At 40.5% G+C, this 13,010-nt stretch overlaps 1 protein-coding gene across 6 annotated transcripts in view; it reads right to left on the bottom strand.

The window, feature by feature from the left end:
- The window catches only part of HECTD1 (HECT domain E3 ubiquitin protein ligase 1), a 103,878-nt gene extending 91,338 nt beyond the window's left edge, over positions 1–12,540 (bottom strand). For 3 of the 6 annotated variants that reach the window (XM_004467924.2, XM_004467927.3, XM_004467926.2), the window contains exons 1-2: positions 12,119–12,540; positions 10,524–10,796 (exon numbers count right to left, since the gene is read on the bottom strand). In XM_004467924.2, the coding sequence (XP_004467981.1) occupies positions 10,524–10,663 (140 nt within the window). In that variant the 5' untranslated portion in view covers positions 10,664–10,796; positions 12,119–12,540. The remainder of the gene's footprint in view (positions 1–10,523; positions 10,797–12,118) is intronic. The other 3 variants (XM_004467925.3, XM_058293612.2, XM_058293611.2) reach the window with 1 other exon arrangement.
- Between the last annotated feature and the right edge of the window lie 470 nt (positions 12,541–13,010).

The raw sequence follows: 13,010 nt of genomic DNA, 5'->3' as shown, positions 1-13,010 counted from the left end.
TGCTGGGGATACCTAGGAGACAAAAGAGCTGAAAAGGTACCCTGGCACAACTCCCAAGCTCACATTCAACTTGTCTACGTGAAGAACAGTGCCAAGGAAGCAAAGCAAAGTCTTTGAAAACTGAACTATGACATAAACCACCGTATAAGTTCCAGACTAAACCATGAGTGACACATGAACACTGTAGACCCAAGCAACACAGAAAAGGCTTTGAAACCTAAACAGAAAATGAGACCACCACACACAAAAGGTAGGAGAGAACTTGCACTCTGAATTTAAACAGTCTGACTGCCTGCTAAGACAAAAGAAAACAACAACAAAATCAACATTCTACAGAGAATTTTTTATAAAACCCAGGGGGCTCGCAATATAAAATTCCAAACGTCCAGGATAAAATCCAAAGTTATTTGTATACAAAAAAATAAAGAAAACCTGGGAAGCGGCTGTGGTTCAATCAGCTGGGCTCCCATCTACCGTATGGGAGGCCCTGAGTTTACATCCCAAGGCCTCCTTGTGAAGGCAAGTTGGCCCGGGCCCAAAAAGCGCGCACTCGCTAAGAACTGACGGCCTGCGGAGAGCTGGCGCAGCGAGATGACACAACAAAAAGGGGGACAAGCAGACACAGAAAGAACGCGCAGTGAATAAACACAGAGCAGACAGCAAGCAAGCCGCAACGGGGGGTAGGGGTGGTAAAAAAAAATAAAATAAAATAAAATAAAATATAAAATAAAATAAAATAAAGAAAATAAAGAAAACATGATCAACTCAAGGGAAAAAATAATCAACCTATACAACCCCAAGATAACACTGACGTTGGAATTATCAGACTAGACTTTACATAAGCTTTTATAACTATGCTCCATGAGATAATGTGAGCATTCTTGAAATGGAAAGATAGAAGTTTTCAATAAAGAAATAGAAAGTATGAAAAAGAAATGGGAAATTTCAGTAATAAAAAATATTATATGTGAAACAAAAAATTCACAAATCGGCTCAAGAGCAGAATGGATATAAAAAATGAAGAGTCAATAAACTCACAGATAAATAATTAAAAATTATGCAATCTGAAGAACAGAGAAAAACATGGGGGGGAGGAGGGGGGCGGGGGAAGAACAGTGTCCCAAAGACCTGAAGAAATATACCAAGAGATCTAGCATTTGTGCTTTTGGAGACACAGAAGGATAGGAGAAAAAGAAAACATATTTGAAGTAACTTCCCAAATTTGTCAAAAGACGTAACTATACAGTTTCAAAAAGCTGAGCAAACCCCAAACAAGCTAAATTCAAAGGCAAACCATACAAAGACATAATCAAACTGCAAAAAACTTAAGTTAAAAACAATGCAGGGAAGCGGACGTGGCTCAGTGGTTAGGGCATCCGTCTACTACATGGGAGGTGCGTAGTTCAAACCCCGGGGCTCCTTGACCCATGTGGAGCTGGCCCACGTGCAGTGCTGATGCACGCAAGGAGTGCCATGCCACACAGGGGTGTCCCCCCTGTAGAGGAGCCCCATGCACAAGGAGTGTGCCCCGTAAGGAGAGCCGCCCAGCACAAAAGAAAGTTCAGCCTGTCCGGGAAAGGCGCCGCACACATGGAGAGCTGACACAGCAAGATGACGCAACAAAAAGAAACACAGAGATTCCCATGCCGCTGACAACAGAAGCAGACAAAGAAGAACACAAAGCAAACAGACACAGAGAACAGACAACTGGGGTGGGAGGAGGGGAAGGGGAGAGAAATAAAATAAATAAATCTTTAAAAAAAAAAAAAAACAATGCAGGGAAGAGGACTTGGCTCAATGGATAGAGCGTCCTCCTACCACATGGGAGGTCCACGGTTCAAACCCAGGGCCTCCTAGACCTGTGTGGAGCTGGCCCACGTGCAGTGCTGATGCCGTGCTAAGCAGAGGTGTCTCCCGCGTAGGGGAGCCCCATGTGCAAGGAGTGCAACCCATAAGGAGAGCCGCCCAGAGCGAAAGAAAGCTCAGCCTGGCCAGGAGTGGCATCGCACACATGGAGAGCTGACACAGGATGACGCAACAAAAAGAGACACAGTGCCACTGACAAGAATAGAAGCAGACACAGAAGAATACACAGCGAATGGACACAGAGACAATTGGGGTGGGGGGTTAAGGGGACAAGGAATAAAAATAAATCTTAAAAAAAAACAAACAATGCAGGGAAACAGATGTGGCTCAAGCAATTGGGCCCCCGTCTACCATATAGGAGATCCAGGGTTCAATTCCCAGGGTCTCCTAGTGAAAAGCACGTTGGTCCAAGCACAGAACTGGCCCACAAAGAAGTGCTGGCCCGAGTGGAGTGCTGGCACAGCAAGGTGATGCAACAAAAAGAGACAGAGGAGAGATCATAGGTGACACAGCAGACCAGGGAGCTGAGGTGGCACAAGAGATTGAGTGCCTCTCTCCCACCCCAGAAGGTCCCCGGATCAGTTCCTGGTGCCACCTAAAGAGAAGACAAGCAGACACAGAAGAACACACAGAGAGCAGACAGCTTGCGCAAAATGGGGGGGGAGGGCGAGATTAATAAATAAATCTTTTTTTAAAAATTCTTATAAGGAACAAAGATTTGAATGAATGCAGATTTATCATCAGAAACCATAAAGGCCAGAAGACAATGGAACATTTTATAAATGCTCAAGGGAAGCAGATGTGGTTCAGGCAACTGAGATCCCACCTACCACATGGGAGGTCTGTGGTTCGGTTCCCAGTGCCTCCTAAAGAAGACAGCAAGCTGGCAGGGTGGGCAGGTATGGCAAACTGACACAAGTTGATAGAACAAGATGATGCAACAAGAGACACAAGAAGAAAAACGAGAGACACCACTAAGCAGGGAGCAGAAGTTTCCGGTGCCTCCTAAAGAAAACGAGCAAGACAGCAAGCTGATGCAACAGGCAGGAGTGGCAAGCTGACATAACAAGAGACACAGAAGGAAAAAAACAATGAGAGATACACCAAAGCAGGGAAAAGAGGTGGCTCAAGTGATTAAGTGCCTCCCTCCCACATCAGAGGTCCCAGGTTCAGTTCCCGGTGCCTTCTAAAGACACAGCACACAGCAAGTTCAAACAATGAGGGGATGGGGAGAAATAAAAAATAAAATAGAAAAATGTTCAAAAGAACTGTCATCTAAAATTCTATAGCAAAACTAAAACAAAAACAAAAAAGATCTGTACGCAATGCAATAATGACAAAAATAAAGACAGTCAAATGGAGAAAAACTAAAGAGAATCATCATCAGACCTTCCCTAAAAGAAATACTGAAGTAAAGGAAATGATGCAGAGACACATGGAATTTCAAAAATAAAGGAAGAACGACAGAAATGATAATATATCTTGGTAAATAAAGGAGACTTTTTTTCCTTGTAAATTGACTTTTGTAAACAAAATTTATAACACTGTATGGTGAGGGTTTCAACGACTATAGATGAAATACATGACAACTTTAAGATAAAGGAGGCAGAGAAAAAAGGACCAATATGTTTGTAAGGCTTCATTTTACTAGAAGTCATAAAATATTAACTTTAATTATAATCCCTAGAACAGGTAGTAAAAACTAGAATGAGATATAGCCAAAAAATCAATAGGTAAATCAAAAGAGAATGCTACAAAATACTCAATAATCCAAAAGGCTGGAAAGGAGGAATAAAGGAACAAAAAAAGAGAGGGAACAAACAAAAATAAATTAATAAATGATAGACATATATCTAAAAATATCAAAACTTACATTAAATTAAAGTGGTCTAAAACCTACCAATTAAAAGGGACTGGCTTCAAGAAACATACTATATATATAATGATACAGATTGGTTAAAACTAAAAGGGTGGAAAAAGATATATCAGGTAAACGCTATCAAAAGAAAGCTGAAGTGGCTATCCTAATATCACACTACAAATGAGTATGATTCAAGTAATGGACATAATTAAAACAGAAAAAGTTTAAAACTAAATTTCTACATTGAGGTGAAAAGATTGTTTCCACTGTAGCATTCCCACTGAACAAAAAAAATTTCCAGGGAATAGACTCTATTTAAGAGGGTCATTACATAATGACAAAAAGTTTGATTCACCAAGAGGGTTTAAAAAACTGAAATGTTTATGCATCTACCAGGACTTCAAAAAACATGAAGCAAAAACTGAGACCTGAACAGAGAAACAGACAAATCCACAACTATACTTTGAGACTTCAAGACTCTTCTCTCAGAAACCCGCAAAACAAGTAGATAGAAAATCAACAAGGATATAGAAGACATGAACAAGATCAGTCAACTTTTCCAAATCGACACTTGTAAAACACTCCACCCCAAAAAAGCGCATTCTTCTCAATTGCAAGTGAACCATTCACTAAAAATAGACCATATCCTGAACCATAAAATGAACCTTATGAATTTAAAATCCTTGAAGTAATATAAAATATGTTCTGTCCATGATAAAATTAAACTAGAAATTAGAAATCAGTAACAAATGAAATACATTAAGTGAAAAAAGCCAGAATCAAAAGGCTACATATTTCATGTATGATTCCATTTGTATGACATTCTGAAAAAGTCAAAACTCTAAAGAGAGAGCACAGACCTTGTTGTTAGAGATTGGGGTGGGGAAAATATATGGCTTCAAAGGGACAGCACTAAGAAATGTTTTGAGGTCTTAGAACTGTTCTGTATTTCAATTGTGGTTGTGGTTACATGAATCTATGCATTTGCAAAACTCATGGAACTATTCAATAAAAATGTTAGTGCTAACATAACAACATGTAAATTAGATAAATAAAAATGAAGTATCGTGCATAGAATAATCACAGCCCTCCCCAAATAACGCTAAAAGTATTCATCTATAGCACAAAATTTTAAATACAATTAAAGAGTTGATAGGCTCAAAGGGGAAAAAAAAAAAGGAGTTGCTAGGAGAACCAAATGCTAAAGAAGCGTACCAGCCAACAGAAAGCCAATTTGTGAAGGCTGTGAAAGGTGTTTTTGCATTGGTGAGTTTGGTTTTGTTAGCTCCTGGAGTCAAGAAAATGTCATATCACTAGCTGCATTCAAAATCAAGAAACAGCACAGGTATTAAATCCCAGAGTTAACAGTTTAAAATAATAAAATGTACAGCATACAACAAAAAAAAAATAAGACAAACAAACAGGAAATGATGGCCCATCCAAAGGAGGAAGATAAAAATCCAGAAAACATCAATGATATACAAATGGCCAATAAGTACATGAAAAGATGCTCAACATCATCAGCCATTAGGGAAATGCAACTCAAAACCAAAATGAGATACCATCTCATGCCCACTAGAATGACTACCATTGACAAAAAAGAGAGTAAGCTTTGGAGAGGATGTGAAGAAATAAAAACACTTGTTCATTGCTGGTGGGAATATAAAATTATGCAACCCCTGTGGAAATTCCTCAGAAAGTTAAGTATAGAATTATCGTATGACCCAGTAATCCCAGTTCTAGGTTTATGCCCAAGAGAATTGAAAGCAGGGACTCAACGCAGGTATTAACACAATGATCAGTTCATAGCATTATTCACAACTGCCAAAAGATGGTAGCAATCCAAGTCCATCAACCAAAGAATGGATAAACAAAATGTGGTAAAACACACAAGAGAGCATTATTCAGTCATAAAAAGAAATGAGTTCAATCATCAATTGCAGCAAATGTACCACACTAATGTAAAGTGTCAATAATAAGGTAGTAAACAAAACAAAAAAATAATAATAATATGGAAACTCTGCAATTTATGCATCATTTTTCTGCAAACCTACAACTTCTCTAATAAAATTTTAAAAACCTACCTCTAAATTTTCATTGTATTTTTCCCATTGAGATAAGAATAGTGTTGTTTTTTATTTTTATGTTACACTTTGGTAAACTTAATGAAAGCTCCCTGAAGCTCATCTATGGACTCCCTAAAGCCCCAAGTTAAAAACCCTGATAGAGAATGTTTCTCCTCTTCCAAACTTCTCTCTGCCGTCTACTGACAAGAAGCTCATACACAGCGCTGTCTATTTAAAGAAATTCATTTGTTGAACTTTTAATAATATACATATTTTAATGAACACTGCCTATGTAGGAATGGATTAGCTGGCAGGACTAATGCAGTAAAAGTAACTTCATTTACCTATTTCTCTGGCACTAGGTAAGAGAAAACGAGTCAATGTGGAAAAGACAAGTAAATTAATGCAAGGAGGAAGGGAAAGTACATGTTGATGTTATTACTATTCCTGCTACAGAGAAGAATACACTATTCTTCCTCCAACATACTAGCCCACTCAGTTTCACTACTCCAGAAATATTTTCTATAGGTATTTTAGGGATAAATGGAAAATGGGTCCAAAATATGTGGATATTAGCTATTGTGTACAAGGCACTATACTTAGCAATATGAAAACAAAATATGAGCTCATAGTCCAATGGAAAATTCAAAATATAGTAAAGTGCTAGTAGTGTGTAAGTAATGAGAATGGAACAGTCTTTGAAGGTATTTAGAATTATCCAATAAGTAAAAAAACCCAGAAGACTCTGGAAGGGGAGTAGTATGATCAAATCAGTATCTTAAGTCTATTACCCTGGTTACAGTTAGCTTAGAGGCAAGGAGTTCAGCTCTAAAGCTACTAGTGCCATATAAATATATTAATTTCCCCACACCAATCTTAGATACTATCATTCTTTTTTTAAATAATATTTTTATTAGAAAAGTTGGAGGTTTACAGAAAAAAATCATGTAGAAAATAGAGTACTTATGTACCTCATTATTAACAGCTAGCATTTGTAGTATATTTGTTGCAACTGATGAAAAAATATTATTATAATTGCATTATTAACTTAGTCCATAGTTCACATAGTTCACATTAGGGTTCACTGTTTGTGTTATACAGTCCTATGGTTTTTTTATTCTGATAACATCTATACAACCTAAAATTTCCCCTTTAACCACATTCAAATATGTAATTCTGTGCTGTTAATTACGCTTTTATCATCCTTTTTAATCTTCAACTTCAGGGACAAAATACAAGTCATGACACAAAAATCCCTTCAGCTTTTACCATCATTCCTAACACATCTGCATCTAACTTCTCCATATCCCTAAATTACAACAAAGGGGAACGGAATTGAGTAGCCAGGCGACAAGAATGGGAAAGAGACTTAATTTTTACTTATATTCCTTTGTGCCTTCAAAATTAAGTTAAAAAAAATTTTAAATAGAGCCCACTACTACTTAGAAGTACTAACCCCAATATTCTATTTTCTAGATGTTCTGGTGAGATCTTCTGGGATTCTTCCCAGAAGACAGAACTTTTAAAATACATTATCTGCATGGAGGACTTGGCCCAGTGGTTAGGGCATCTGTCTACCACATGGGAGGTCCGCGGTTCAAACCCCGGGCCTCCTTGACCCGTGTGGAGCTGGCCCACGCGCAGTGCTGATGCACGCAAGGAGTGCCCTGCCACGCAGGGGTGTCCCCCGCGTAGGGGAGCCCCACGCGCAAGGAGTGCGCCCGTGAGGAAAGCCGCCCAGCGTGAAAAGAAAGAGCAGCCTGCCCAGGAATGGTGCCGCACACATGGAGAACTGATGCAACAAGATGACGCAACTAGAAGAGACAGATTCCTGTGCTGCTGACAACAGAAGCCGACAAAGAAGACGCAGCAAATAGACACAGAGAACAGACAACCGGGGTGGGGGAGGGAGAAGGGTAGAGAAATAAATAAATAAATCTTTTTTTAAAAAATACATTATCTGAAGATTTTGTAGGAGGATCTATAAATGTCCAGGATTTATCTACCTATAATATTTAATGATCATTTATTTTTGATATGAATGCAAAAGTGCTCATTAGTTAATATTCGTATTAAATTTTAGCTTAATGACATATCACACTTGAAAGCAAAAACTAACCTTGAACCCAAATGGTGAGCTACATATAATACATACTAAGCTGAAGGTAAGGAAACAGTGACTATTATGTGAAAAGCATTGTGCTAAATATTTCACCTCCATTATCCCATTTAATCTTAACAATAAACCTACAAGGACGGGGAAACAGACCTGAAAGGCGATCACAAGATTTCAGAGATAGATATTTGAACCCATGTCTATTCCATTCTAAAGCGACTATTTCTACCATTCCATCTGCCTTTCCAGACTAAACAGGCATATAACTTTCAAACAAGCTAATCAGGCCAAAAGTATCTGAAAGCATATTTGTACATAGGTGTTCATAAGAGCATTAGTGAACCATCCACTTTAATTAATAGTGCAATCATAAAAATGTGCTATCGTCAATTGTAAAAAATGTTCAGCACCAATACAAGGTGTTGGAAGTGGGGTAATATACAGGAATCCAGTATTTTATCCATGATTGTTCTGGAAATCTTTTTACATAAGAAAAAAAAATTTAAGTATCTGAAAGTATGGACATTTTTTGTTTTACTTTATTCAATATAAGAGGACTAGTTGCTTCCACCTTATGTAACCAATTTACTAAAGGAGATTTTTACCTAATATTCAAAATATGCAGTTTTCACTGCCTTATCTGTTGACTGTTTCAGACAGCCTAAAAAGATCCTCAGAAATTTATTTCATGAAATAGTCTCAAAATAAAATTCAAAATTGGATATTTAATAATATCAATGGCCCACTTCACTCAAAACACCTCTCACAAACATTTTCTCACATAATCCTCACAACAAACCCATTGAAATAAGACTGCTGCCATTTACAGAGAAAAAAAAGTAAGGCTCTCAGAAGCTAAGTAACATGTAGCAGAGACCAAGAATCTGAACTCAGGTCTCTGATGTCAAAGCCCATTTTTTCCACCTTGCTATGCTGCCTCTCTGGATTAAAATGGATTAAAAAAGGAATCAAGACAATTTTTCCTTGTGAGAACAAGAAATTCTGGTTGTAGAATTAATAAGGCACACTAAGATTTAAAAACAAGAGTGTCACAAAGTTTAATCAAATGTCAATTTTTTAGAAGTTACTGGTTTACTACATGAAAGAGGACTTAACCATTTCAAGACAAAATACACTTCTACCCTCACTTGGTAAATGGCATCTGACAGCTTTAATTTCTTCTTAAAATTGCATTATATTAAATACAAATAAAGCATGGAAAGGAACATGGAAAAATATACACAGTTGTTATGTTAGACTGATAGGATGTATATAGGGATAAAATTTACATTTTAAAAATTCCCTTTAAAATTGTTTTAATATGATAACCCTTTTCAAAATGTCAGTATAAATTCCTCTACTAAATAGTAGCAATATATAGAAGATAGGAAACGACAACTGATTTCAATGGCAAATGACTTAATTTGTAAAATATCAAAAGTAATTTTCAGGTTAATAAAGACTCTTTAATGAAATCTATTTGTACTCAAAAATCTACTTCACTTTTCTATAAAATCCGAAATAAGTGTCAATGGAGGGTTTAAGTTATTCAAATGTACTCAAATCCTGTCAGTTAACAAAAACTAGTTGAAATAAATGGGCCACTAACTGCTTGTGATTTAGAAACTTGGTTTATAAGGATTTTTATTGTAATAGTATTGTTTAGTGGGATTTAAAACTAAGAAATATTAAACAACCCAAAATGAAAACAATTAAAAATACTGTCAGTTTAGTGAGCCTTTATTTCCACTTCAAAGAATTTAAAGATTATAGCAAATTTCACATGAACACCTCTAACAGTCTGTACTAATTACCTCAAAATAGCATTAAAGCAAACATGGAAATATCCTACTTTTCCATTACTTATTACTGGAATTCAAGATGTAAAATAAACAGTAAAAACCAAATATAGGCTCAACACTCAGAAAAATGGATAATCCAGTGGGCAAATATCATTTAATAAGAGTTCTTTAAAAATAGCTTTAAGGACCTATATACCAATGGAATTCTTTCACATATTTTCACAAATTTTACATTATAACCTCTGAATAAAATTGTTTGGACTCTTCAAAGTCCAATATCTGTCTCTATTATCCCCAAAAGTATGCTATATGGGTAACATTCATTCCATTCTCTCTAAAGTAGAAATTACAAACCAATGGTTTTCTTTAATGAAAGTAAAATGCCTTAATATCAATGAAGGAATGGACAATTCAAAACATGCTGGTTATTATCTATATCACTTTATAAGTCAATTTCATCATACAGAAATAGCTTCCTTTACAGAAGATGAGTATTTGTATTTTCCCAGTTCATGACATATTTTGAAAATGAATCAACCAAGCTATGGGTTAAAATTAGTATCCTCTACTAATTCCCATTCATTCAACACGCAAACATGCACTCCTATCATCACAATTATCTTCACTGGAGTTATTTCACCTACCAATTCTATTTCTCAAAAAAGTGTAAATGTAAAATCCTGCAGGAACTTTTAAAAAGACAACAGTTTTAAAATTCACTGAAATCTTTACACAAACTTACGTCAGCAAATGGTTGAAAACAGATGTCAGTATAGCAACCCCAAAGGAAGATGAGGATGGGATGTACTTACGTTTCAAAACAACGATCCACGTTGTCAGACATCAAAAGCAGCATGCATAGCTGTTCCAAGGCTATTAGTTGCATGTCCCTCTCATCTCCCTGTCCCATCTGTAGCCATTCCAGCAATGTATCCGGATCCACATCTGCCATGGTTTTTTAAAAGCCTCTTTGCTTAAATTTTTAAAAGTAAAGGGGAAATGTCCTTTAAATGTCCAGGACTGATCAGCTTGCGTTTAAAAATTCCCTTTTACATCCACTAGAACCAAATTTTTGTGGTGTCCTCCTAGGAATGAGAAAAGACTATAGTAAGTATGTTTGGACAGAACGCTTATGCAGTGTTTCAACCTTCCATATTCCTCGGGTTTAACATTCAGATAGCATACTATACTAAATAACAAAGAGTTTTGCAAAAGGTTTTAAGCTGATTAGGTTGCTGTTTAACTGGAAACCAGAGCTGCCTTTGTCAAAGTCAGGCTTGGGATCCCACTGCTGTTATCACTACCGTCTGTGCCAAAAAGGCAAAGAACACCTACTAAAGGCTCTTTTTTTTTTCCCCCAGAAAACTTCGTTCCCATCCCCCACCCAAAACTGATCTTCACATAAAGGTTAGATCCAGTACTATGAGGAGATTCTAAGCACTTTGACCCAACTCTCCTCTTCCAAGTTGAGCTTCTCCTTTAAAATTACCTCCAATTTTACAAAATCTGCTGACTTTTCAATTTATTTACCCCTATTTCAAAGATGTCCAAATACAAACATTAATGAGATACAAGACCTATCCACCAATTAAGACTTGGTTAGGAATTTTGACAGTCTTGACAATTGTTCTTAAAACTTTAAAAAGAAATACTAAAAGTAAATGCAATGGACCATATAGGTCAATGTCTACGGCCCTCTTTCCCCTAACTTCACAGGACAGGACAACTGATTAAAAACGAACAAACAAAAAACAAAACCACAAAAGCAGCCCGAACAGGCCAAGTCGTTACAAAAGCTGTTCGTAAGCGCCCTAACCAGAAGACACTTTTGGGTCCCACTCGGCCCAGATGCAGGTGTGTGAATCCAGCGGCGGGTCCCGGTGGGCACCCAACGGCGGCGACCAGCCAGGCGAGCCCACCGCGGCGGGCCCACCGAGCCCTGCGCCGAGTGGAGGTGGTACAGTCCGCGCTCAGGTTTCCCGGCACCAGCCCCAGCTAAGTTAGCTACCTGTGTCTAGGAGGGGGAAGTTCTCGAGAAGGCGCAAGCCCCGGTCGCCTAGAGGAGGCCGCCTGGCCGGGCTGTGCGGCGGGTCTCCCGGCAGCGGCGTCCGGAACTCCGAGGCCTGGCAGGACGTTCCTCGCCCCTACCGCGCGGCAAACCCTTCTCAAGGGCAAGGGGGGTCCTGCCTCGGGGTCCAGCTCCGGCCGGGCGAGCCGGGCCCCACCGCGGGCAGGGCTGGGGGAGGGTAACAAAGGGGCCAAGCAGAGGAGTTGGCAGCAGCCGGGCCGCCCTCACCCAGTGCTAGGGTCGCTCTCGACCCATCGCCGGCACCCCGGATCTCGACCCCAGTCCCGGCCCTTCCGACGGCCCGAGGCACTCCCGCCTCCCCTTCCTGTAGGCTCTTACCGAGGTTTGTTGTCCCAGACCTCTCCCGTCCAGCACCAAGCAGGCCGCGGGCAGAGCCAGGCCCGGCCGCGGCCCTCGAGTTCCCAGGAAGCCGCAGGCCGCGCAGGTCGAGCCGGGCAGGCGGCACAGGAAAAGCCGCGCCTCGTCCCTCCCCTTCCTCCGCGGGGACCTGGTGACAGGGAAGCGAGAGGTTCCCTCGAGCGGCGGCGGCTAGCGCAGGGTCCGCACCCCAGACACGGCTCTTCAAGCCCTGCCGCTCAGAGGCCAGCGCGATGCTGCCGGCGGGAGCGCGGGGAGGCCGCGTCCATCGTGATCCGGGAGGGATAAGGGAGGAGGGTCGAGGCAGAGCCGGGCGGGGAAGCTGCGGAGGGCAGCCGAGCCGCGTGGAGGCGGGGCGAAGCGGCTCTCCCCGCAGCTAAGCCGCCAGCAGCCACCTGGGGCGCTGCGGAGACTGGGCAGCCCGTGGCGCCCGAGCGCCAATCGGCGGCCCCGGGCGGCCGGGGGTGCTGCCGCGTCTGTCCCGGCGCGGTCGCCCACGGGGCCTCGGGCTTCCTCGGTGGTACCTGTTACCGCCTTTCTAATTTACTCCCTGATGCCCTTTTCGCTTCGCTGTCAACCCGCTCTGGCTCCCAGCACCCCGCGCGCACTCCTGCACGCACGCTCCGCTGGTTTTGCACCGTGTCTATATACTTAGCGTGCTCCTGCTGAAGGCCTCCGCGCAAAACGTCAAAGCTGCGACCCACTGTGTCCTGTGGAGTCTGACGCCCACGCCACCCTGAGCTTCCACTCCTGGCCTTTAGCCACCCCTTCTTGAGCAGGAAAATGCTAATTATGGGCAAAAAATACAGCCCAGCGTTCTGACCATAGGAAAAACGCTTCCCTTGGGTCGGTC

The sequence above is a fragment of the Dasypus novemcinctus genome, chromosome 3, assembly GCF_030445035.2.
Source record: "Dasypus novemcinctus isolate mDasNov1 chromosome 3, mDasNov1.1.hap2, whole genome shotgun sequence".
Classification (NCBI taxonomy): Eukaryota; Metazoa; Chordata; class Mammalia; order Cingulata; family Dasypodidae; genus Dasypus; species Dasypus novemcinctus.
This window is presented reverse-complemented; position numbering and strand designations above follow the sequence as displayed.